At 52.0% G+C, this 25258-nt stretch overlaps 1 protein-coding gene across 1 annotated transcript in view; it reads left to right on the top strand.

Annotated features, from left to right (window-relative positions):
• The window catches only part of NPHP4 (nephrocystin 4), a 31798-nt gene extending 19915 nt beyond the window's left edge, over nt 1–11883 (top strand). Inside the window, exons 16-29 of the mRNA XM_082777209.1 lie at nt 1038–1198; nt 1815–1995; nt 3854–3982; nt 4088–4287; nt 4363–4589; nt 4797–4986; nt 5272–5352; nt 5457–5613; nt 6017–6102; nt 7076–7161; nt 7588–7759; nt 9211–9390; nt 10848–10991; nt 11252–11883. Of these exons, the coding sequence (XP_082633335.1) occupies nt 1038–1198; nt 1815–1995; nt 3854–3982; nt 4088–4287; nt 4363–4589; nt 4797–4986; nt 5272–5352; nt 5457–5613; nt 6017–6102; nt 7076–7161; nt 7588–7759; nt 9211–9390; nt 10848–10991; nt 11252–11392 (2135 nt within the window). The 3' untranslated portion in view covers nt 11393–11883. The remainder of the gene's footprint in view (nt 1–1037; nt 1199–1814; nt 1996–3853; nt 3983–4087; nt 4288–4362; nt 4590–4796; nt 4987–5271; nt 5353–5456; nt 5614–6016; nt 6103–7075; nt 7162–7587; nt 7760–9210; nt 9391–10847; nt 10992–11251) is intronic.
• Nucleotides 11884–25258: the final 13375 nt, after the last annotated feature.

Below are 25258 nucleotides of genomic sequence, written 5' to 3'. Positions count from 1 at the left end.
AGTTAAAAGGCAGTGTATTTGGGCACAAGATAGTGGGCACAAGGTAATGAGGGTTTTCATGCACTCCATGCACAGATTCAGAGCTGAGCTGGGCACATGTAAGCTTCCCAGAGGCATGTGATGCTCGTGTCAGGAGATGACGTGCCTGGTTTAAAGGCCTATGCATGATTACAAAGCACTGAATTCTCATCGTTCATTAAGCCTTGCTCAAGGGCTTGAAAGTACATCAGTCCTGAAGTCTTAGTGCTGTTTCACACGGTCCTTCGCAGTGTTCATCAGTAAACTTGTGTGTGCATGGGCTGTGTTACGTTACTGTGCAAGGAATAGCCACCTGGGAGGTTTAAACATTTACTGGTTCAAGTGGCATTTTTGTCAATCAGATTTAGGCTTGCCTCCAGGCCAAGGGAATGGACTGATATCTGCTTTAGTAGCAAACCTCTATTAGTTTATGTGGCACATAATTAAAAATGTTCGAAATGTCAAACCGTGAAGTAAAACATCAATAAGTATTGGTGACATGATTCAGACATCTAGACTGCTGACTCCAGCTGTAGTTAAGTGCATTTAAAAAGATATGCAACACATTAAAACGAAGTGCCTGGCATAATCTAATCTGATTCTCGGAGCAGAATGCTTTCTCTTCTTTCTTTTTGTGTCTCATTAAATTCTGGTCCCAAGGGACACCGAGCAGTTTCAGTTGATAAAGCTCCTTCTCCATCTGGAGTTATTAATGGTAATGAGAGAGGGCTGTACAGACTGAGCATTTCTGTGCAGGGGGTCATTCCGAGGGTGAACCTGGTTACTAATTTGACTGATGGGTTTATTAAGTTGAAAGTGCACTGCACGGGAGAGGAGGGGTCTGAGTGCTGAGGCTGGGTGATGTGGGTCCTGTTTCTGTTGCTCGAGGCATGAGGCTCCCGGATTTCCCTGCTCCCCGTGACAGTGAGCTTGTGAGCAGGCAGGGCTCCCTAGTCCTGGCTCATGCAGACACAGCCCTCCTGGATTTATTTTTTATCACCGTGATCCATTTCTTGCAGGAGCTCCGGGGCTGCAGCTGAAGTACATGGTGGATCCTGCGTTCCTGAAGCCTGGGGAACAGCGCTGGTTTGTGCGCTACCTGGCTGACCACAGCCTTCAGATTGACGTCTGGGATGGAGACTCTTTGCTTCTTGTTGGGTCTGCTGCAGTTAAATTGAAGGTATGGAGCCTTTTTTTCTTTTTTTTTTTTTGTTGAGCCTTAATGACTGCTAACAGTGAAGGAGAATTCCTGCTTAGAATGCAAGATTTTTAAGGAAAAGCCTGACTTTTTCTGTCCTGTGTAGAGATGCTGTTAGATTACCCTGGAGTCTTTAGTAATCAAGTTTTTATCAGCCACTCTGTTTAACTGAGACTGATGTCAATCTGACAAGCCTGTAATCACAGGATTTGTCATCTTATCCTTGAAAGCGATGGCGAAGCATTAACTTTCTTCCCTGGAACTTCTGCAGTATGCTAGGGCTTACTGGATAAAAAAATTAAAGCAGACCTAGGAAATGCAGAAACATCTTTATCCAGATCTTTTAATCTCTCAGATCTGAGTTGCCCTAGTAACTAGTTACCCTAATGCCTAGCTGTTATCCTTCGGGGAGCAGCTGCAATGGAACAGTTCCACCTGTGGCAGCCTGTGGAGGGAAAGCATCCACTGCTGTGAGCAGGAGAGGGGCCCCTTGTGCCAGGGCTTCCAGCAGACCTGGGAGCAAGGCAGCATCTGTCCGTGCTCTGGCTGGGGGCCACGGGGGTGGGTGCTGCCCTGTCCTTGCTTTTTTCTTCCCCAGCCCCTGCTGCGCCAGGGCCGGCCGGCCGTCAGGACCCTCCACGAGCTGGAGGTGGCAACCACGGAGTACGAGCAGGATGCAGTGACAGCAGGCAGGGATGCACTGTGGCATGGAGCAATGCGGCCCGTGGATGTCCGTGTGGCAGTGAGGGGTCACCTCCACCTCTGCCTGGCCAACGTGGGTAAGAGCACTGCCTGGCATCCCTCCGAGCCCTGTCCTGGCTGTGCTGACAGATTGTGATGCCTCGCTGGAGCATGTGGCTCTGTACTGGTTTTGAAGTCCAGCAGTCGGTAGCAGAATTGAGCTAGAAGCCACCGTGGTGGCTTTTGCTTTGGTCTCTGGTGCTGCCGGTGGTAATGTGCAGGGGTCTCTGTGCATGAGCAGGCAGCTCGGGGATGGAGCAGCTGCAGACCTGCAGCTGGGGGATTTCGGGTGGAGGTCACCTCTTGGTGGTCTTTAAGCTGCTTCTGACCCCGTGATCTTAGAACCTCGACGTGGTGCAGCTCTGGCAGTGCGAAGCAGCAGGCATTTGGCTCAAAGTCTGGCTGTGGGCCTCCCTTTGTTTTTTTTTCTCCCAGATTTTGCCTGTGACTGGAGAAGGCAAAATCTGGATGTGCCCTGGTAGAGCTCTGACTTGGTGCTGGAGGCAGCTCGGAGCCACGGAGCCACAGCCCCATCCCTCCGTGTGGGCTCAGGGGATGCTCAGTGGTGCAGGTGCTGTGATGCTCCTGGCTGTCTGACCCAGGGCAAGGCAGCTCTCAGGCCGATGGGATGGAAATGGTGATGCACAGATGGGTGCTAGCAAATAGCACGGAGGAGCAGGCAGCACGTGTGAAGCTGTCCCCGTCAGAAAACCGAGCTTGTAAGGACATTATTCTTCCCAGAATGTACTGGGTACTTTTTTTATATTTAATTCACCGTCCTATAAATGTGCAGTGACTCCAGGTTTTAAACTCTTATCTTCAGAAGAAAGATTAGCTCCATTATAAGATATCTTAAATTGTCATTTTCATACTTTGCCTGCAAAAGGACGATAAGCTCCTGGGAAGGAGAATCTGAGATCCACAACCCGAAGAGAGGTTTAACTCAAACCTGGCAAAAAAAAAGGGAGAACAAAACCACACTGTTCCAGGACAAAAGCTGTCCTTTGATTTCTCTGCTCCCCTCCCCCCTTTTTTTTCCAAATTTATTTTCAAATTCAGAACAATGTTAGTAGGTTTCTGAGAGTTATTTATAAAACTTGGGCTAAGGCAGAGCTGTTTTGTGAATGCAGTGGTGTTGATTGAGCTGTTTGGAGAAGCAGCATTTGGCCAAGGAACAGTGTTTCTCATTGAAGCCTTCAGCTGAGGTGCCTCTCTTGCGCTGAGCATATTTCAGGTGGCAATGTCACTTTGAAATCAGAATCCGTTGCAGAACAGGAATGCAGAATAATTGCAATTGGTGCTCTGAGCCCTGTCACACAGGTCAGTGCTGTGCCTTCTGGCCACCTGCTGGGGCTGCAAAAACTCAGGTACTTCTGCTGAAACTTCACAAAATACAGATTGAAATCGGGGCTGGGTACGGAGGTCAGCGGTAAATCAGTCACGATGTCCCCATTGCTTTCTAGTAGGAAGCGGCTCTGTCACTTACAGAAAGATATATGGAGTGCAATAGCAATAGGATTCCAGAGGGATCATCATAAAATGCAGAGAGCATTGTAAGCAACAAGATATTTGCTTCTGCCTTTTTTGTAAATTGTCTACAGAGATCTGCAGTGGGGATAACATTTTCTAGTGGATTTTATGACAATTTAAGAAATTTATGACGATATAAGGAAAAAGAAGTCTGTGCTGACTGCTTTCTTTCCACATTGGCCTGAGCTTGCTGTGAGCTTTCTTTGGCAATAGCGATGACCTGGGGGGGATGCTCGTGGGGACAGGGCAGGCTTCAACATCGCCTTGTGCAAGGAAAGCCCTGCTGCAGGTGGCTGGGCATGGAGCAAGTCCATGTGGAGGTGTTGCACTCGGGACAGGGCTCACCCTGCTGTCTGTCTGTGGCAGGCCACCCCTGTGAGGAGACCCCAAGGATCCCAAGGCGCCCATCGCCATCGCGTGCCCGCCTGGTGCCCTCTCTGGACAGCGTCGGCAGCCTGCAGGGTGGCAGCTTGCTCTCCCTGCACGCCCGCAGCGGTGAGTCCTGCTGGGGTGGCACAGCCCGTGCTGGGCTGGTGGGTGCAGCACGGGGACACTTCACCCCCCCAGTGCCACACGGTGACCCAAGCGCCCTCCCTGCAGGTCCAAGGGTGTCGCGGGCACGCAGGCTGGCCGAGGTGGATGGCGAGCTGGCGGCCACGCTCTGTCGCCGCCGGCCAGAGGCCAGCCCGGGCTCCCCACGTGCCCCCCACGAGGCTGCAGACGTTCGGCGGCGCAAACTTCGGCGCATGGCACTGGTGCGGCAGCAGGAGGAGGCCAGTGGGAGCACACCCCAGCGCGCGGTGAGGGCAGGGGCTGTGGGGTGCCCTGCAGAGTCCGTGGTGGCTCCGGGCTCACTGTCCCCTTCCTCCCCGCAGGGCCGGCACGAGCAGCGCCTGCAGCACTTGCGGGACCTGCAGGTGATCGATGCCTACCGGGAGCGCACCAAGAGTGAGAGCATCACCCAGATGCTGAGCCAGGCCATCACCGCCACGCACACTGTCTATGCCGTGCTGGGGACGGCTGAGTTCTTCGAGTTTGCTCTGAAGAACCCCTACAGTGTCCAGCACACGGTGACAATCGAGGTTGACCACCCCGAGCTCAGGTAGGGGACAAAAGCCATCCCCCTGCGTGTACTCACTGTACTTGAGCTGGGATCTGTCCCTGCTGGCTGGGGGCCTCTTCTCAAGCTGGGGGCCCTCCCCAGTTTGGTGCAGATTCCTCTCCTGCCACACTTATGGAGCAGAGGGATGAGGGGGTGGTACCCACCCCATCCAGCTCTCACCAACAGCTCTGCCTCTCGCTCCTCCAGTGTCATACTGGACCCGAGGGAGTGGCGGCACTTCAAGGAGCTGACGAAGGCGGCTACACCGCTGGAGGAGGACATGTTCCACCTTCGTGATGACCTTAGGCCCCAGGTCTACCTGCGTCCCAAGGAGACCGTCCACATCCCGTTCAGATACCAGACGTTCTCGGCAGAGCCGGCTGTCGCAGTGGTGCCGGTATGCTGGGGGCTGTGCTGAGCTCAAAACCACTGCGTGTCCAGAGAGCAGAGCGAAGGGAGGCTCCCTCCTCCTCTCTGCAGGGCTAACCATCGTGCCAGCCTGCTGCTTTTACCCCCATTTTGTGCTGTTTCCAGTAGGAAGCAGAGAATTGTATCCTCAATCATTCCCCTCTGCTTTATTTTCTTACCTAGTGCAGGCCTGTTCTGGCCACGTGGTAGAATTGCCAAGGAAATATTGGTTACGTGTAGTGGGGCTTCATCCAAACTGCCCTGTGTCCTGCAGGGGCCGGCGGGGCTGAGCGCCGGGGACGATGCAGCCACCACCTCCTGGCAGCCTGGGGCCCTGCAGACGAAGCACATCCAGGTGGGAAGCAGGGGAAGTTTGGGGTGTGGGGAGCTGCGGAGGTTTGGTGCTGAGCCCTCGGAGGTGTTTCCTTGCCTGCTGCTGAGCTGCTTCTCCCTCGGCAGGTCGCTTTCCGCGTCAGCGGGGGGAAGCCCATCGCGCTGCTGCGGGTGAAGGTGGAACCCCGTCCCCACGTGGTGGATCAGACCTTCAGGTTCTACCACCCCGAGCTCACCTTCCTGAAGAAGACCATCCGGCTGCCGCCCTGGCACACGCTGCCAGGTGACGCCTGTCCTACGGGGGGGACCGGGCTTGGAGCCTTTGTGGGAGGAGAGAATTAACCCAATTAGTGAGCTGTCATTAATATGGAGGGCTGTGTTACCAGGAGGCCTTTCTGGAAGTGCGGGTGGCATCCAAGAGCAGATTTCCACCATCAGAGACAGCTTCTCTGCTTCCTTATGTCTTCAAGGCCTTTTGTGATTTTGTTTTGTGGCCGTGGGCTCCCCTGCTTGGTTTTTATCCATCTGCTTCTGTTGATTTATGCTTTGTTGAACCAGCGCGACCCGGTAGTTCTCTGGTAGCCTAACATAAGGGATTCTAGTTTACAGCTGCGTGATAGAGTAGAGTAAAACATAAACAGAGAAAATGCTAAATATTGTTTCATCTGTGTCTTTCTCCTTCGCAGGAGCTCCGGCAGGGATGCCGGGTGGGGAGCCGGAGATGTATGTTCGCTGCAGTGACCCTAACATAATTTGTGAAACCAAAAATATGGTATGAGTTACACTTAGACATCAGTTTGTCTTCTGTATCCTTCTGCCGTGGTTTGTTGTTTTAATCAGCAGAGAAATGCCTTGCACCCATGGCAGCGTTTCGATTTATCAGTCTATAGTAATGAAATACTGGCAGTGATTAAGCTGGAATTGCCCTTTATTCCCAATTAAAATGAGCTGCATTGTTTTTGCAGCTGAAGCCTAATGTTGTACCTTATCACATCACGCAGCAGCCTGTACTAGCTTGTCCTTTTGAGGAAATACTAAACAATTCAAAACGCTGGTGAAAAGCAGCCTTCTGTCAAGGTGCTAGCTAGACATTTTCCCCTTTACCTGGGAGCATCCACGCCTGCTGGCAGCCACGAGGTGCACTAGCAGCGTGTCTGTGTGTGGGCAGCAAAGCTGCTGTCCAGCACTGGGCCACATTTTCCTCTTCCTTCCTTCATTATTCTTTGGCTCAAGCCCTAGAAGTTCTTGACCCAGAACTCACGCTGTTTCTCCCAAGCGCTGCTTTTGTTTTGCAGTTTCTAGCAAAGGTTTGGAGTTTGCAGGGCTTTCTTCTCTGCTGGTTGAGGTAGAAATGAAAAAATAAATGTGCGCGTATAAATGCAGATGGTAATGGAGGGTAGTTGCTAATTGCTGGTGCAGGGATATGTTTGTGTAGTAATTGGATTATGGCTTGTTAGAAAACTTGGGGAAAATTTGCCAAAATTTGATTACAGGTGCAGACCTGGAATGCAATAGTCATTTGTATCCTCTTTTGTAATTAAAAATACTGGAAGAGCTCAACCAAGCTGGATAATAACTTAATAACATAGGTTTTAACTAGATCCTGAAAGCATCTGCTTTTGTAAGTGGGTTGGTAGTGTTTTTTTTTTTTTTTTCCATTAATGGAAAGGAAACCCTGGAGTCCTCATTAGCTGGTTTGATCTCCAGGTTAACTATTCTAACGATGCTCTGATTTCTGCATGCAGGGTCCCGGGGAACCACAGGACGTCTTCTTAAAAGTAGCTGGAGGACCAAGCCCGCAGATCAAAAAATTCTTTGTTGCTATTTATACGTAAGTATAAACCCAAAAAGGCAGAAGGAAACCCAGAGCACTTGGCGGAGCAGGAGGGGTGTTTGTGCAGAGGTTTTCTTGCCCACTGGTTCCCAAGCCCAACTTGCTCCCCTGACCAGCAGACAGCTGGGCAGGAGGCATCCCAAAATACTTGTTTGCTGTTTATGGTTTTAATCTTTTTCTCTAAACAAGCTGTCTCCCACGGCTAGACCACTTGTGTGCGAGCTAATTCATTCTCTGCATTAAACATTAGCGTTGCACTAGCTTTAGGAACGGGTTAAGACCAAAATTCTTCTGAAGACGCTTGCCCAGAGTTGGGTGCTGGCCTGGGGGTAACGACACTTGTCCTTGCAGAACCCTTTTGTGTTCAGTCCCGTTGTTTTGTTGCCCCCACCTCTGAGCCCTGGTCTGGTGTCGCCGCTGCAGGGACGCCTGGCTGGCCACACCGCTGCGCATCTGGCAGTTCTACCTGCACTCCCTGCAGCGCCTGGATGTCAGCTGCACTGCCGGGCAGCTCGCCCGCCTCGCCCTGCCTCTGCGTGGCACACGGGCACTCCGCAAGGTGAAGGCGTTCTCCTCGCATCCCCACGAGCTGAAGGTAACCCGGCTGCTGCCCTGGGCGCCGTGCCGTGGGGGCAAGGTGTCTTGTTGGGGCTGAGGGGCTGTGAAATCCCGCACGGCTCTGAGGGGCTGTGTGGACTTGGCTGAGAGTCCCGGTGAAATAACCTCTCGGAAATGAGATGCATCCCGTCTGGAAATATGAACAATTTCCTGCCAGAGAGTATTGGTGATAATTACCTTTTGATTAAAGCCGTCATGTGTAGGATCATTGGTACAAAGCCCCAGAGGGCAAATCATCTGCATTAATTGAGACTATCTAAAGAGTAGTAATTTCTTTAGAATTCATTTAGTTATAATTGAAAATGTGAATAATAAAAGGAACAAAAACTCCATTACTGTCCCATAAACAAAAGAAACTATCTCGACTCCTGAAGTCTGAAAAAAGGAATGACCCTGTAGAGCTGGGAGGGAGTTTATTCACCATAAGCATTTCTCTTCTTCTTTCATGATTTAGAAATCTGCTACTAGCATAAGAAGTGTCACTTGCTTTAATATGTCAGTCTTTTTGCTGTCTCAGGCAGGAAGCTCCAGCAATGAGCACAGCCTGTCCTTCCCTCTGAGCAAGCCAGGCAGTTTGCTAATGCATACTGTATGGATAGCTCTCGCAGAAAAGTTTTTTAAGCAGTGGTAGGATTTTTACAAAGACTGGCTATAAAAGGATGAGTATAACCCCAGGACCCTTGGCAGGCTTTCACTTCCTCCTTTTCAAAGGGAGGAATGCATCAGAAACGTCCTGGTACATAACATGCAGGAAAAACAATCCCCGAGGTCGGGGACTGCCTGTGCCCCGTGTCGTGCTGGCACTGCCCGCTGGCCATGCTGACGGCAGCACGTTTGGTCCTGCAGCAACATCCCAAAGCAAGCCGTGAGGGTGAGAGAAGGTCCAGCTGCTGGAACAGTCACTTAACACCCATCTGAACGAGCGAAGTGCAGGTTGGTGTTGGCACAGAGACTGTAACGCAGCCAGTCCCAGTTTATTAGTGTAGGTGGGATTAAACATTTGTGTCAGAGGTGCGCTTTTTAAAAGTGTAATCAGATCTAATTTGTATTCCCAACTGGATGTTAGGGAGGTGCAGATCTGCTCCCAGTTGTTGCTTGCCAAGGGATGACAGCCTGTTTTTCTAAAATGTTCCTGTGATGATCTGCATCCAAGTTTGTCTTAATTTATTCCTCTGCTACCTCTCAGCCAGGGGGTTTCCAAGGATGCTGGAGATAGCTGTGAGCAAAGCAGCCCTGATGCCATCTCCTCTCATCTAGGGCATCCTCTATTTTATTTTTTATGACACAGAGCATTCTGAACCTGAGGTCTGAGGTGCTGGTGGGACCTTCTGATCATTCCTCTTGTGAGTGACAGACAGAGGGCTGCTGCCAGCCCAAACAGATGCTTGGCCACTGAACTCTGCTGCTGCTGGTGTTTGTTTTGTGCAGGTGGATCCCGAAGGAGTGTTTGTTCTGCCCCCAAATGGTGTCCTGGACCTGTATGTCGGTGTGAGGCCTCGGAGGGCTGGCAGCAGGTTCATCTACCTCAACCTGGTGGACGTGGAGTACCACCAGCTGGTGTCCTCCTGGCTGGTCTGCGTCTCCTGCAGGCAGCCTCTCATTTCTAAGGTATGGCAACTATTGCAGTGAGCCCAGCTGGACTGGAGGTCTCCATCCTGCCAGTCATCTGGGGCTGTCTGTACCTTATTACTTTATTTACAACTATTTTTTTGGTACTTGTCAGCCTGGCCTCTGTTTCTTCCTTCTTGTGTAAGAAAGGGCGTATGCCAGGTGCTGGGAAGCAGTCCTGTGCTGTTATTGATCTCTGGATGAGTGCTTGGTCTTCTTGCAGACACTTCCATTATTTTGATCTGTCATGGGCAAGGATCATAAAGCCATTTTTTTCTTTAAGAATTACTGACAGATTAGAGATTAACTGTCTTCTGAGTTACTCCTAAAGCAGTATTGCAGAGTAACTCTGGAGCACTTGTCTTTACCTGCCAGAATTGCAAGAACGTGGTATTTCTGAACCCAGGCAAGAAGCACTGACCTCTGGTAGAGCCAGAGGAGTGACTGTGATGAGGAGGATTTCCTTTTCTGTATGAACTCTACCCATTCTTCCTGTTACTATTTCTATCTCCCCATTTCACTAAGGCACTGGAGCACACGTTTAGCCCTCCAGTGCTTGAATAATCTCACTGAAGACCATCATAAAATATCTGTCAGACTGTTTTGAAGGTAATTCCATGCTGAGGAATGTCAACTCTGAAGTATACCCAGTTGTGAAATTAAAGTTACAGCATGCTGCTTTCTATTAGCACTGTGCTGGCTTAGGACTTTGCTCAAAGATAGAAAATTAGATTTCCTAGTTAATGTGTTCATTTAAAAAATGTTTTCCTGGAACACTCTGTACTGGGGGAAGTTAAGATCAGCATTTAAACTGATGCTGTGCTGCCCCTGATGAGTGCCAGCCCCTCTCCCTGTGCTCTGTCATGTTATCAGTATTAACACTATGGCTATCCCTGTGGAAATAAATTAATTAGTTGGAGAATTAGTTGGCCAGTTGCAGCTGCTCCCCTGGCCCTTTGTCACTCAGTCTCATAATTATTTCGGCACATGTGGTGATGCAAACTGCAACTCGAAGAGGATGCTTTCACTCGGAGCTTGTTCCATTTCCTCCTGATGGTGGAGATCAAATGTTACATGGAGAAGGGGAGAGGATGAGAGGACGCAGGGCAGTGTGTCCCGCCGGGGTCCTCGTGTTGGCAGCTCTGTCCAGGTGCTGCTGCAGATGTCCTTGGAGCAGGGTGATGCTGGCTGTGGCCCTGCTGTGCCCACCTAGGCTGGGCAGCCCCAGCTCTGTCCCTCCATGAACAAAGCAGCCTGGCCTGGGTGCTGGGTAGCTCCTGCGGGAGCCTGGCAAAGTGTTCCAGGACCCCGCGCCTACGTCCTGCTTTGTTTCACGCTCCAAGAACCAAAATCAGGAGAAGTGATTCTTTGTGTTCTGCTCCTGAGATCCTGCTTGGATCTTCTCTTGTGGTTCGTGGCGCTGACCCCTCTGCGTGTCCTGTTGTGTGCTCCTGCAGGCGTTTGAGATAACGCTCCCCGCGGGCGGCGGGAAGGGCTCCAACAAGCGCATCACCTACACCAACCCCTACCCCACGCGGAGGGTGTACTTCCTGGGCACCAGCCGCCCCGACCTGCTGCAGTTCAAGGAGGACTCCTTCGAGGTACCCACCTGCTGCATCCCCTCCTGTGAAACCCCTGGAAAAAGTCCCCTCCTGTGCCGGGGCAGCCGCAGGGCTCGCTGGTGGAGGAGGCAGAGGAAGGGGCACAGCTCTGCAGAAGGGGAGGGGGCCTGCTTGGGCCAGCCCTGAGGGCTGGGGCTGGCTGCGTGGTGTTTGTGTGGTTCTGCTGATGTGGTGGGGACGGGCACATCGAGGAGGCAGTGCTCAGGCTGCCCTCCCTTCTCCCCTGTGCTGTCCTGCAGGTTGCCGGCGGGGAGGTGTACACCATCGGCTTGCGGTTTGCCCCGAGCCAGAGCACAGGTGAGGAGGAGATCCTGATCCACATCAACGACCACGAAGACAAGAACGAGGAAACCTTCTGTGTGAAGGTTGTGTACCAGTGAGGCCGGGCAGGGCGCTACTGCAGCAACTTCCATGGCATCTGCTGCACAGATCCGTCTCATCCGTGCCTCCTCCGGTTCTGGATCCTCACCAGCTGCATTGTCTGCAAATGGGCCGTGTGCTGGACTCCTCAGTGAGCCCAGCCCTGTTCAGGCGAGGATCCCACACTCCTTGGTTCTCACCTCCCCACGGGTGAGCCGTGAGGTCTCACTTGCCTTATGGTGAGCGCCGGTGGTAGTCCTGGCTGCCCTCCTCAAAAGGGGGGGATGAATGTTTTTGCTACTGCGTGTCACAACTGCAGAAGAATGTCTTTATTTTCATTAAGCATTATATATTTCAGGTGTTTGATACTTTTTTTAACTTAAAGTTTGCATATTTGACTGCAGAATATTTTTAAAGTATTTTTTACTGTGCACTGAACTTTGTACAAACGATTTTCTAGAGTTTTAAATACTTTTTTACTCATTCTGGATCAATTAAACTTGCTGCACAGACCTGACAGCGTTGTGGCATTTCCTTCTGCTGGAGGTTGAAACCCTTCCAGTCCCTTTCCAGTAGCTGCTGATGTGAGCACTGGGCTCGCCTTGCACCGCTGGCTGCACCTCGGGGAGGGCTCAGGGTCCCCTGTCTGCCCCCCGCTGCCCCCACAGCGCTGGTGCCAGCCCCTGCAGCACGCCTGGGTCAGGGCTGAGCCTTCAGCAGCAGGGTGAGAGGGGCTGAGGGGCAGCCGAGGGCTCCCTGCTGCGGGAGCACGCTGTACCCAGGCGTGTGAGTCCTGGCAATTATGGGAAAATAACACATGCGCCGGCACAGCTCGGGCTGAGGAATGATGGCTCTCTCCCAATATGTTTTAATCTTGTTTGCTAGGTACTTAAAAGCTCCCACTATTCCTCACTAGTTTATACTGCATTTATTTCTGTTAAGTCATAGTCATTAGTACTCAGAAAACATCCAGCACTACCTAATTTTCTGATCACTCCATTTTCGTTAATGGATTAGAAGGAAATGGCTGAAACGCATCCTGCTGATTGTGAGTCTGGCAGGATTTTAATTTATTGGCCCCTTTTTACAGCACTGACTTGTGTTTGGCCTTGACATATAACTATTGGAAATCCACAGCAAGTTTTACTGAGAAGATTCATTATAGTCACTCTGTGGAAGAAAAAAGAGGCGAGAACAAAGGCAGATGAGCAAGGGAGAAGGGAGAGGTCTCAAGTGGGGGTGGCTGGGGCCTCCAGGCTGCTGCCCTGTGATCTTCCACCATAAACATCTTAGTACCTTGCTCTTTTTGCAGAAATTTCCTCAGCCAGATGTGACGTGGTTGTTGAATACTTCAGTTAGATCACGCTGCTGGGAGCAGAAGGTGCTCGAGCACGAGACTGGAGTGGTACGGGGGCTTGGGCTGGGACCTGCTTGTGTTCCAGCACAGCCATAGAAGACAGCCTGTGAAATCCCAAACAAAAACCCTGCAGGATAGCTGATTGGCTTTTGAGTTCATTTTTGGGTATCTTGTGATTTCTAGCGAAGGATCAGTGATACAGTATTTTGCTATTTACTTTCCTGGCAGTTATCTGGGAGGTTTTCAGTATCTGGCACACCTGCCCCGTCTGCAAATTCTGGATAAGCATGTGTTTGCTGCAGGGCAGGCTCACGCTGCAGCTTAAATCCCTGTTTGATGAAGGCTTTGCCTGTTGCATTTTCACCAGCTGTTCATGGCCAGCTACCAACGTCCTCCCTTCGTGTCCTGGCTGCTGGTGGCTGGCAGGAGCCTCACGGGTGCCCGCTGACCCGGAGAGATTTATGTGCACGTGGCAGCCGTGTGGCCGTCCTTACGGGGTACGAGGCTGATGAATTGGTAGCCCCAATTAAGTCATGTGCTGAGTTACTCTGCCTCCCTAGGACTGATCGGAAATGACAGCTAATATTTTAAACATTATTACACTGTCTACAGTACAGAGAGGCCCCTAAGTTGGGTTATTAAAGTAGATTAGGTGAATAATTTTCATTACGCTTTCATATAATAATATTTCTTAAGGATTATGAATGAGTCGGTGCTTTATCCTTGGCTGCTGCAGACAGGGAAGCTCCGTAGGTGCATTAAGCACCGCGCGTTTATAGCGGCGAGTGAATTATTTGCTGGGAGGAAGGCGAGTGCCGACGCAGGGATTTGAGCTAAACTGGCGGCTCAGCAGTCACACGGTGATGGACTGCGAGCGGGCGCCGTGCTCTGCAGCTCTCGCTGACAGATGTCATTAAGATCCCAGGGGCAGCGTTAAGACCAGAGGTGTGGGCAGGGCTGCACAGCCGTCTGTCTGTCTGTCTGTCTGTCCGTCTGGTTCATGTGCTGTTGGCACACTGCATCTCGCTGCTTTTACGCAGCCTTTTAGCCAGGGTGCTAATTTATCCCGAGCTGATGGGCAGGTATTAATCCGAGCAGGGTGTTTTCCCAGAGGCCGGGCAGCACGCTGGTAGCCGTCCCTCTGACTGTTCAAGGAGCCCACTTGCCTGCAGAGCGAGAAATCATCCCTCAGAAATCATCCCTCGTTAGGGGCAGGCGGGTACGTCGGGAGCCACTGCACAGAGCGGCGTGCCCGCGGTGACGAGCCCGGCCCGCGCTGCCTCCCGTCTAGCCTGGATTAATGCTGATGGCTTTGGTGCAGATGACGGAGTGGTAATGAGATTACTGAATTATTTACACTCCCTTCTATCTTTAGCAGCACGGCTTAAAGGTGAGCGGGGGAAGCAGCGGGGCCGGCGTGGTTCCAGCTCTGCCCCGCAAAGCGAGGGTCTGGGCCCCCTGGGGAAGTAACGGGGTGCACGCGGGGGAGAAGAGGAGCAGGAAGGGAAGGGAAGGGGCTGAGAGGGGCAGGCGGTGACCCCAGGCGTGGTGCCCCCCTGGTGGGGTGCTGTGGTGCAAGTCAGTACGTGCGGTGGTGGTTCCCTCACCCTGACTGCTTCCCTGCAGTAACTGTAAAGGCTTTGGGTTGTCTGGAGGTAATTTGGCACTGTCAGAGCATCCCCTTAATAGTGATGAGATGGAAGCCCTCAGCTGCTTTTTTTCTTTTTTCTTTCTTTTTTTTTTTTTTTCCCCAGCCCAGATCCAGGATGCCTTGCAAAGCTTTGGGGTTTCTTTGGGGTTTCCTGCTGCCCTGCACGCCCAGTGAGGGGATGCAGATGAAAACCAAGCTCCCCTTTCCAGCCCAGGATGCATTTCTTAGGGCAAGTGAAGTCTCATAAATCTTTGCAGGACTTTAATGTACCCTGCTGCTGCTGCCTATCAGTTTGCTCTCACTACATTAGCTTTAATTAAGCAATGCACTTTCTCTGAACTTAAACCTGGGCCCAACTGCCTGGCAGGTTTCATTTCAGGGCACCAAAGTGGGGCAGTCCCAGGGCTGGTGCCGCAGAGACCCTCCCTCGGGCCCTGAGGAGGCCGAGAGCCTCAGCCGAGGCTGCAGGAGGAGGAGGGGGAGTGCTCAGCACCCGCTGCGGGCGCCTGTGCTCTCTGGGGCAATGGCAGGGGAGGAACGATTGTGCTGCTTTTGTTCGTGCTTGCTAATGAAGTTGTCCCCGTTAATGACAATAAACTCATATCACCGTGTGCTTAACATGCAACTTGTTATTCTCTTCCTATTTCATTCATGTCAGGGAGAAAATTGGATTTCAGTAATGACATAATTAATTCACCCTAAAAATCTCGGCTCGCATCTCATCACTGAGACACGCAGGGAAGGAACGATTGGGAAATGCTTCCTCGGTCCTCACTCCTGTGACCGCTGTGCCCTCTCCAGGGCACGCAGGAGCTCACCGGGGGACCCGAGCGTCGCCGCCTTTGTCTCGGCTGCTGGGACCTGGGCAGGCTCAGTTGGGTGAGGAGCATCTCCAGAAAAAGACCCCATGCACCCGTGCCTCGGCGTTTTGGCACTGCAGCATCTATTAAATGGGTATCATGGCATGCTTGGCTCAGCAGGCTGCTGCTGCCCTCCCTGCTCCCAGTCAGGGCGTGTGGTGGGACCAGTGGTGAATCAAAATGCTAATGGGCTGAGGCTTTGCGAGGCCTTTCCCCGTGCCGTGCAGGGGACAAGATGCTCAGAGGAACCTTGTAAAGCGCTGCCTCTTCCTGCTGCTCCCTCGGTGCTTTGCTGCAGCCAGTCCTCGCACAGCGCTGACGCTTCTTGAGGAATGTAAATTGGAGGCTCCGGAGTGGCTCTTTAATTGAGCTAATTTTATAGGGGTCACGCAAAGGTTGCCGAATTGACTAGAGGTGAAAGAAGGAACTCTCTGAATCTCTGCCAGGTGCTTAATCCAGCCTTTGAAGGCTTCGCATGTCTCATTTTGATTCTGCTTATGCTCTCCCTGTGTGGCTGCGTCCTGGCTGGGTGCTTAGAAAACACTGAAGCATCCAGCACAGGACTGGAAGGCACTGGGCAAACCCTTCCCATAAAATACTGAAATGTCTGGGAAACACGGGGAAGAGAGCGGCTTCAGTGGGAGAAAAGAGCTTGCAGGGACAGCCGCTGGTGTGAGGTTTCTTCTTGCTGCGTGGCTGCTTCTGAGGACGGGGGTGGCAGCAGCGCTGCGGTGACGTGCTGGTGATGCATCAACAGCAGCTCGTGGCGGCCCGAACCCTTCAAATGTCTCTGTGGTGTAGGAGCGGGGCTGACAGAAATCCCATTCAGATGATTGTATGCAGGCAATGTCACGTTTAGATCTAATTCCTTTTTTTTTTTTTTTTTATCAGGAGCATCTCTTCAAGTGTGGAAAGGCGCTGTTAATTATTTACATGCGGCTCATGTTTCTGCCTCTCTGCATTTCTTGTGGCCACCAAGATCTGGAAAAAAAGTGCAGAAAAGAAGGAACTATCTGAAGTCCAATAAAAAGCAGAATAAAGAGGACAATCCTACACAACATTCCCCTTCCCTCATCTTTTGCAGGCGGTTTGCCAGTCCTGAGAAAGTTTGATGGAAAACTCATCAAAATTCACTTGCTTACCTAGATGGGACTTAGCTGCACCGCACTGCTGAGATGCTTGAACTTTACTTATCACCCAGAGCAAATAATCCATCAGGGACTATCTTTGGAACCCAAAATGTCGGCCTCTGGCACATCAACAAGAAAAATCTCTGCTTGCACCCAGCTGCATCCTGGTGCTGGGGCTGCGCTCGTTCCCATTCCGGTAGCATTGGGTGTTCCACTGGGCACCTCTCCCTGACCTATGCCACCCACACCATGTTAAAAATAAAAATCTCGCTTGTGCCTAGCGCTCCTGTGAGCTGTAATTAATCACTGTGTGGACTAGCAGCGAGGCAGTGACCTTGGATTGCCTCTCTAAAGTGCAGTGGAGGAATTTCCCTCCCCACATCCTCTAGAGCGTGGATGCGCAGCCCATGCTCGGTGTGTTTTTGTTCAATGTGCCACGTGCGCAATCTGTTCGCAGGAGCAGGGCTGCTGAACGCTGCCTGTGGTGCTCACCGCAGCTCCCTTCACATCCCGGGCTCCGGGGGAAGCTGCAGCAGCACGGCCACAAGGGCAGCACGAACCTGTGCCAGGCTCGTGCTGCTCAGGTGCAAGCAGGGAATGCTCCAGGTGTTGGCAGGAAAAGCACCAAGGAGCTCTGGCTTTTAAGATAAGGAGCCAGGAGTGGCGTGATTACTTCCCATCAGGTTAGAAGATAAAAACAGCATTTTCTCTGCCAAGGCAGCTGAAGGCATCTGGGCTCTCCAATCAAGCTGCCCTAGGGAGCTGCTCTCGGCCTCAGGTGGGTGCGGGTGGCCCCGGGGTGCTGGGGACGTGCTCGGCAGTGGGTCGGGGTTGCTGCTCCTGGAGGCTGCTCACTCCCAGCCCAGCTCATCTGCATTTCACCAAGAAAGTCTCCTGGCATTTCCTGGCCCCGTTTTCACTCTCCAGCCCAATGCAGAGGGTTTTAGTGAAATTGCTCCTGATTGCTCCTGCTCTGGAGCGAGGAGAGAATCAGCTCCGGCATGCCCTGTGCTCAGCACCACAGCTGCTCCTGCAAGGTAACAGTGTGGTTTGGCTGGGTGAGGGGCTCTGCTGTCTGCGATCAATAGGTTTAAATTAAGTTTCAAGCCGTTGGGGTGGAAGTTATGAAAGTCAAGAAATTGCTCAAAAAACCGTGAGTCAGCTGGAGCTCTCTCCCCACTGGCCTCCAGTCTGGGGAGCTGAGGCTGCGGCACCAGATTCCCCCACGCAGCTTTCAAGCGTCCAGCCCTGCTGCTAATTACCTTGTCCAAAAGCTCCCAAGTCATTAAGTGCATCACTTCCAAAAAATCCTTAATTACTGGAGGAGCACACGTAGGGCAGACTGTGTCAGGCAGCCATCCCATAATATTAATTCCCTTGGCGCTACACATCACGCCAAGTTCTAAGATCCTTTGACCATAAGGACACCTAATCGCCCTTTTACTCAGCCCATCTCTGTCCCCTGCTGGGTCACCCTGCAGGCTCTGAGAGGCGCTGAGCTGTTTGCCACGCTGCAGTGGGGAAAGGAGAGTGCTGGGCTTGAAACAGCGGGAGCTGCACGCTTGGTCTTGGGGGAAAAAAAAGGGAAAAAATCAGATATACCATTAAAAACCAAAGCTGAGCAGAAACTTCCCATGAGAAAGCTTTTAGCACCTTCCCAGGAGTGTTACAGGTGATGTTTGCATGAAGAAGGGCCCTGTCCCTGCAGATATCCTGCAGGAGGAGGAGGCTGGGCAGAGGCTGAGCGCCGCCCACAGTGGGGGGCTGCGGATGGGGCGGGTGGGTGGTGGGGGGCATCTGAGCACCCACCAGGCTGGAAACAGGCAGCAAGACCCCCGGCTCTGGGCTGGTTCTGCCCCAGCCCAAACTTTAAAAAAAAAAAGCATTGTTTTCCCCTTTATGGGGCTGAAATGGAGACTGCTTGAGAAAACCCGAATTGAACAAAAGATCACCGTAATATTTGCTGGGAGCTTGCCAGTGTTGTAATAAGACATTACTGGGTATCTTTATTAGTTAAAATGGGTATTTAGCTTCTCTGCCAAATTGAAAGATGATAGACTTGTTTGAAAATGGCACTGCAACATCAAGCAAACGTCCTCCAATCTGCTAACGAGCTTTTGCCGGGTGTAGGACAGCCGCTCACGTTGCCTGCAGCCGCGGGAAGTGTGGGGGATGCCAGGGGGGTCCCTGGGTCCTGTGTGCCAGGCAGGTGGGGAGGGCACGGGGGAGCCTTCCTCTGCCTGTGCCCTCATCCCCCCCTCTGCTGCCAGCACCCCTCCAATGTGCTGCTCCTGGCAGGGAGGTGCATTTGCCAGATTTGTGGCCGGGTTCTTGTTGGGGTGCTCTGTGGGGGGGCAGAGGGGAGAGGCACAAAGCGCAGCGGCACCTGCGTCATTTTGGGTGCTGTTGTGGTGTCACCGGCTGCTGCGCAGCGCGCTTCACGGAGCACTGCAGGCGATGACATCCCGAGACATAATTTCATTATCAATTAATCGATGACACATGGAGGGACAGTGACATGATGAATTTATTGCGATACGGTCTCTGCTCCGGGTGCTGAGTGCAGCCGGCAGGGCTGCCAAAGCCCTGGGATGACCGGTGTGCTGATGGCACGCTGTGCAGAAATGCCACTTCACCAGCTCCATAAACCCCTGCCAATGCCCTGAGAAGCCTGGCGGGGCTGGAAGAGGGATGCAGAGAAGTCTGGGCTGTCCGAGCAGCTCGGTGCATGCACCCGCAGCCCTTGGTGTCTCTTCTGTGGGAGCGATGCTCCTGCCACAGCACACTGGATGGCAGAAGCCGTCCCTGGAAATCAGCAGGTGGGGAGCTGCTGGCATCGGTATTTAAGGGAATAGTGCAAGAACTTTAAGACTCGGAGAGAAATCTGCAAGAGCAACTCTCAAAAATGTGGGATGCCACGGCAGTTGCACAGCCACAGAGCTCCGGAGCCCAGGTGCCCCTCGAGGAGCATCCCTGGGGCTGCTGCAGCTGGGGCCCGGCTGGGCCCCTCCGCCCGCCCTGCCAAAGGAAAGGTGCTGCTCTGAACAGATTTTCCACATCAGGAATCAGAGAAATTAGGTGTTATAATGTGTTGCCCTGGCATTTCCATCTGGAATTGTTGTGATTTTCAAGTCTGAAATGAGTTTTTATTTTCAAATGCATTATTCATTTTCTTTAAAAGGTCAAAATCCAAGTGAAACGCTTTAATTCACCTGAGACGAATTTATTCGGTTTTGTCTTTGGCAGGCAGGCAATAAATCAGCTCCCCTGGCACTGGGGGCGCCGGGCAGCTGGGGTGGCCACAGGGTGCAGCACCCACACAGCGCCCGGCCCCGCTCAGACCTCAGAGAGATTAAGCACGTGAGAAAGTGAGGAAAGCTCCTGGGAGCCTCTGGCTGTTGTTCACAAAGATTATCTCAATGCTTCCCTGTGATCTGCGGGACCGCTGGCCTCCAGCCCTGCTGTGCTTTTGCTCCCCCTGAGCCACGCCGGCACCGAGCCAGCGGTGCCTCGCAGCATTGGCAGCCTTCGCTGAGAAAACTTCGAATGCTTCTCCCCTTGTTAGAGAGACTGTTTCTGGAAAACTGTACAGGTTTACTCCAGGGAGTCCTTGGGCTTCCTGGAGAAGAAATATTTGCTGGCAGTAATTATATATTAGCTTAAAGACAACCAAATTATTCCTGCAGTGACAGAGCATGATGGGCACGGTCAGCACTGCTTCCAGCTCCGAGTCGGGATGCTCAGCAAGGGAGCAGGCAAAGGGGGAAACGACATCAGTTGTGGCCCAATTCACTTCCCTGCACGGAGGGCCTCAGCTAAGCTCCCGAAAAGAAAAACGGTTTAATCCAAAAAGGGCCATGCCAGGATGGCTGCAGAGCTGAAGGGAACTGGGTTTCCCTGCGGGGCACCTGCAGGGCGAAGCGAGCAGAAGCTGAGCTCTCGGGGGAAGCAGCTCCAGGGTCAAGGTGCAGGGAAAGCACCCTTGCGACAGGGAGGCCCTGGACCTTTTCTGCCTGGCTTCTCCGAAGTTTATCTGCAAGAATCATTTATTTTCGTGTTTGAGAAGGGGAAAGAAAGGTGCTTCTGACAGGACATGGACCCTCAGTCCCTGAGGCTGTGGTACCCAGGACCAGTTGATCTGTGGTGTCTGAAGCCGGGGGATGTGATTCATGGCTCTCTTTCTCCAGAAGGAATAAGCTCAGGAATATTTATTAGGTCAATTGCGATTCAGTCTTGTCACCTAGAAGTTTGTGCCCTCTACTTCTCTAAAGTGAGGTGTAAAATGTTCTTCTGCAGAGAAAAATCCCTTTTTGGTTATTAACATTTAACTCAAATATGGGGAAGCAGTCCCAACATCTGAATTCGGAAGGTTTATTCCCCATTTCTCCCACACATCTTCCTGAAAGCATAACAGCAACTTGATAAAAAACTGATTTAATGGTTACAAAACCTGGAGATAAAACTACTCTTAATGGATTTCTTTAAGATCAAGGCTGTCAAATACCGGGCTCAAAATCCTTTATACAACAAGAGCAACTATATTAAGTGCACTCAATCAAAACCAGGCTGAAGGTTCTATAAATGAAACAATGGCTGTAGGAAACGCGTTTTATTAGCATCTCCAGGAGAAAGGAGGACTGGCAGCAGAGATGGAAAGCCCCAGAACTGCCTGCCATGGTACTCCAATCCATCCATCCTAGATGAATTGGAGTACGGCTTTTTCCAGGCACATCCTCACTCCCTGACCAGGTCCTGTTCAGCAGGGGTGTGGGAAGCCTCCAGTTAGCTCCAGTACGAAATGTTGTAGTGGTGGTGCCGAGGTGTGGATGTGGTCCCTGGGTGGGGACAGCCCTCGGTCCGCTGCCCTGAGCTGTCAGCAGCACAGAAACACATCTCATTCTGCCTGGGTTTGGCATTGTGTGACATGAGATGTCACATCTCCCTTCCAGAGGGTCTGTTCCCAGCCCTGTGCACTGGCTGGGGCTGCCCCCGTGTCGTGCCGGGCCAGGCGGCGAGGTCCTGGGCTTGCTCCGTGCACGTGGCACGCATCTTGGTAAGCAGAACAACACATAAATGCAGATTAATTTTAATAATTATTCACAGCTGCATCGTGAGGAATTGGTAGTATTTACAGGCTGATGGCTGCTTTTAAATCATTTCCCTTCTCTCCGTCCCCTCTTGACACTTGATGAAGAACCGATGCTCTGTGTTCATTTACCTACCACCTCATTGTGCAGAGGTGGGAAGCAGAGTCCCTGCTAGTGAAGGCCGACAGCATCCAGTATTTACACGGCTTCAGATACCCTTAAACTTTTAAAGTGATCTGTATCAGTGTAATTAAGTGCACTGCTGCCCAGACTGCTTTCACTGCTGCAGCAGCTCTTGGGTGGACGGTGATGAAGGCTCAGCACAGAGAGGGACCAGAAGTTTTGGCCTCTTGGTGGGGATTTCGGTGAACACATCCAAACGTGGCACCATCACAGCACATCCCTTCCTCAATGCTCCGAGCAGATTTGGTAGGGCTGGGTGAGACATACAAATGAGCAAAGCACTAACAATCACCACTTTAAAAATATGATTAATCTTAATTTAGCCTAGCTAATCATAAACCTGGGAAGGTTCCAGGCCAAATTTCAAGGAGCTCAGAACAACACGTTAGGGAACGGGGCTTCGGCTGCTGCGGGCTGCCAGTCACAGAGTGCAGGGTGATGCTTTGGCCACAGGGTGATGTGCTGCTGGTGTGCCAGGCTTGGGTAAACCCTGGGTTTTATGATAAAGCAACGAAGGATGGCCTGCAGGGAAGCTCTGATGAATTTCTCAGCTCTGCCACTGGCTTCTTAAGTGACCTTAAGCAAATTGCTTGAGCTCTCTGGTTCTAAATGTCCTTCAATCTGTCTTGTCCACTTACTCTCAAGCACTGAGGAGCGTTGGTGCCTTGCTGTGTGCCCAGGGACTGCTCTCCCGGCCGGTCCGCATGCCGGCAGCGGGGCGAGCTGCTCTCACCCAGTCCATCCACAAGAATTGCCACCAGCCAGTGGGAATAAAGGATTAGCAATGGGGAGGCAGCAGGAGCTTCCATCTGTGCTGCCTTGCACCCTTCCCCGGGTGTTATCCCGGAGGGTGCCAGCACTCCCCCAGAGAGCAGGATTGTGCAGCGGGCACGGCAGCAGCAGGGCTCCGTCTGGCACGCATCCGTGGGACTGCCTGAGAACCAGGTTCTGGTGGTTTTGTTTTCCTTTGGATCCCAGATTAATACTTGATTTGCACCTTTCCTTTGGCTTATTACCCCCCTTGCTCACTCGTTAGATGTTCAAGTGAAAATGTACAAGTTTATCTTTTAAGACTTATCCTGGGGATGTTATTTTTTCCTCCTGCAATAAGACCTATTCATTAGCTTTTGTAGATATATTCAGCTGGTGGTGGATGCATAAGGAGAGTGGACTGTGCCAGAAGGTATGGCTTATAAAATGTCACACAGATCTTATCTTGGGGGAAAAATACTTCAATAATTAAATTAAATGAAAAGTCCTGGAATAAAAGCCTTGGAGGCTGCGGCCTTCTGTTTATCTCCAAAATACAAATAGAATGGGAAATGGGGAAGGAAGATGCCAGAAGACTATGCCAGGTCTCAGCTATTTTTACTGTGCATTTCCATATGTCACGGAGTATTTTGTACTCTCAGGCTTTTTATTTTCTCTGTAAAGCAAGGTGTTTCCCTTCCGTAGAAAGCCTAGACCTGCAGTTATACTGAAAAGCACAGCTCTGTGCAAATAGCCCGAGTGGCTGCTAGCAGTACTTGAAGCGCTGCCAGCCGGGAGCAATCCTGCTCCGAGAGCATCTCTGCCCCTTTTCCCCGGCCTCGGGACGATGTGCCCTGCCAGGTCCTGGTGCTGTGTCCCTCGGGAGGATGTCCCCATCCCTCGCTGCCGTGTGCATGGCAGGGCAGGTGCAGGAGGAGCTGGGTTTGGGGCAGAGCGGTGCGTTTCTTGCCCCCATGGCTCCGGCTGGGCACCATGCGTGGGCCACGGCAGGCGCCGTCTCCAGAGGCACCGGGGGCAGCAGCGGCTCCCACGCCTCGCCGCAGTGGTGAGCATCACAGCCTCTCTTTTATGGCTGGAAATCTCTTCGCATCTCCAGTGAGTCACCTTTTCCCATCTGAAACAATGTCATCCAGGCTCTCTGTAACAGCCGTGCCCTACTGTTAAACTTGCTTTGCTGAAGGAAGGCTGTAAAGCAGAATTGATCATAAAAGCAGTCCTCCGCCTTTATTGCTGCTTTATACTCCCTTTGGGACAGAGGCTAAAATTTTCATCTGCTGCCGTGGGATAAGCAATCCCGAGGATTATTTGCTGACAGCTCTTCTGCAGGGCGGTGTTTGCCCCCAAACCTGAGACCTATTTATTGAGAACAGCTGTTGTCAGGGGTCTTGCTGGCTGGAGGGCCAGAGGCCAGGGGTCTCCGTAGGGTGCTGGGCATGGGACCCCTGCAGCTTGGAGGCAGCGGTGGGGTTTGGTTTGGCCGGCCCCAGTGGGCAGCCGTGCTGAACTGTGCCCGCGTGTGCCGTCTGCCCGCTCGCTTCATATTAGCGAACAAATTCAGGAAAATCAAAGGCTCTTCATAGATAATTTGCCTACAGAAAAGAGGGGCTAAATTAATAAAATAAATCATTTGCTGCGACTGGCTCGCCCTGCTCCGCGCAGTGCCTTTCAGTAGCAGGTTTTTAAGCCTAATCGCATCAGATACTCTTTTGGCACCCATTTTCTGAGAAACATCCCACCCCTGCTGGTTCTTAATGCGTCTAATCTCCTGTTGATTATTCCCAGGGTCTCAGCCAAATAAGCACTTCAAATTAAAGCTTTCCCTGCAGCTCGGGCTCGGGTTTCCATGGAGATCAAAGCGGGTGCTGCTTCCTCGCCGCTTCCTCCCAGCCGATGGAGGGAACGGTCCCGGGGTGGTCCTGAGGGGCTGGGGGCACCCCTTGGCTCCTCACCCAGCCCTGCTGCTCCTCGTGTGCGTCCCCCAGGTCACTGCTTGTCCCCAGGGCCACCTCTGCTCTGCTCCCACCACGCTGTGCTCAGCCCATGTCCGTGGCCGTGCCGGGAGCTGAGTCCATGCAAGGGAGCTGAGGCCGGCGTGATGAATGCAGCTCGCTCCCCGGTCAGCTTTGGATGGGTTCCCGGGACCTCTCCTTGTTACCGGTGTCTGCACCTTGTGAAAAATAGCGTCTCCTCTCCTGGCTATATGTTTCCTTGTCATTGCCGGTGCCCGTTATTTCAATGTATCACCAGGCACCCGTATATCACTCGCTTTTTATTTCCTTTGTACACATATGTCTGGAACAGGCTTTCAGTTAAGTTATTCCCACAAGTCCGAGCCGATCCGTGCCGGCTCCAAGGAGCTCTGCAAGCAGGAGGGCTTATCTTCAGGTGGGGACTGGCCCGGCACTTTCTCTCGAGGAGAATCAGGTTTAGTCATATGTAGTGCCTTTATTTAAGCTATGAATCATCTTCACGGACTGAAAATGGGTTTCCTGGGTGTCTGTGCATTGAGCGAAGCCACGTGGCCCACGCCGTGCCCCTGGAGCATGGCACGCGGTGTCGTGTTGTGGCAGCAGCAGTGCCCTTGCGAGTGCACGCGCCCGAGCTAGCAAATAGCTGTAAGATCTAAGAGATGATAGTAATTACAGGGACAAAATAGTTATTAATGTACTAATTTACTTGGGAGCCAGACTTTATGTAATTACACTCCAGAATCAAGATAAGGTTAATGCATTTACCTTCCTGGGTATTTATAGACATTTTAAATCACTCCTCTCGAGCCGTGAGAAGTACCCGCGCGCAGCCTGGACAGGCAGAGCCCAGGCGGACCCACAGTGCCTGCTCGTGGCC

The sequence above is a fragment of the Aythya marila genome (genome assembly GCF_965140915.1).
Source record: "Aythya marila genome assembly, chromosome: 21".
Taxonomy (NCBI): Eukaryota; Metazoa; Chordata; class Aves; order Anseriformes; family Anatidae; genus Aythya; species Aythya marila.
Note: the sequence above shows the minus strand (reverse complement) of the source record. Positions and strands in the feature narration are given on the sequence as shown.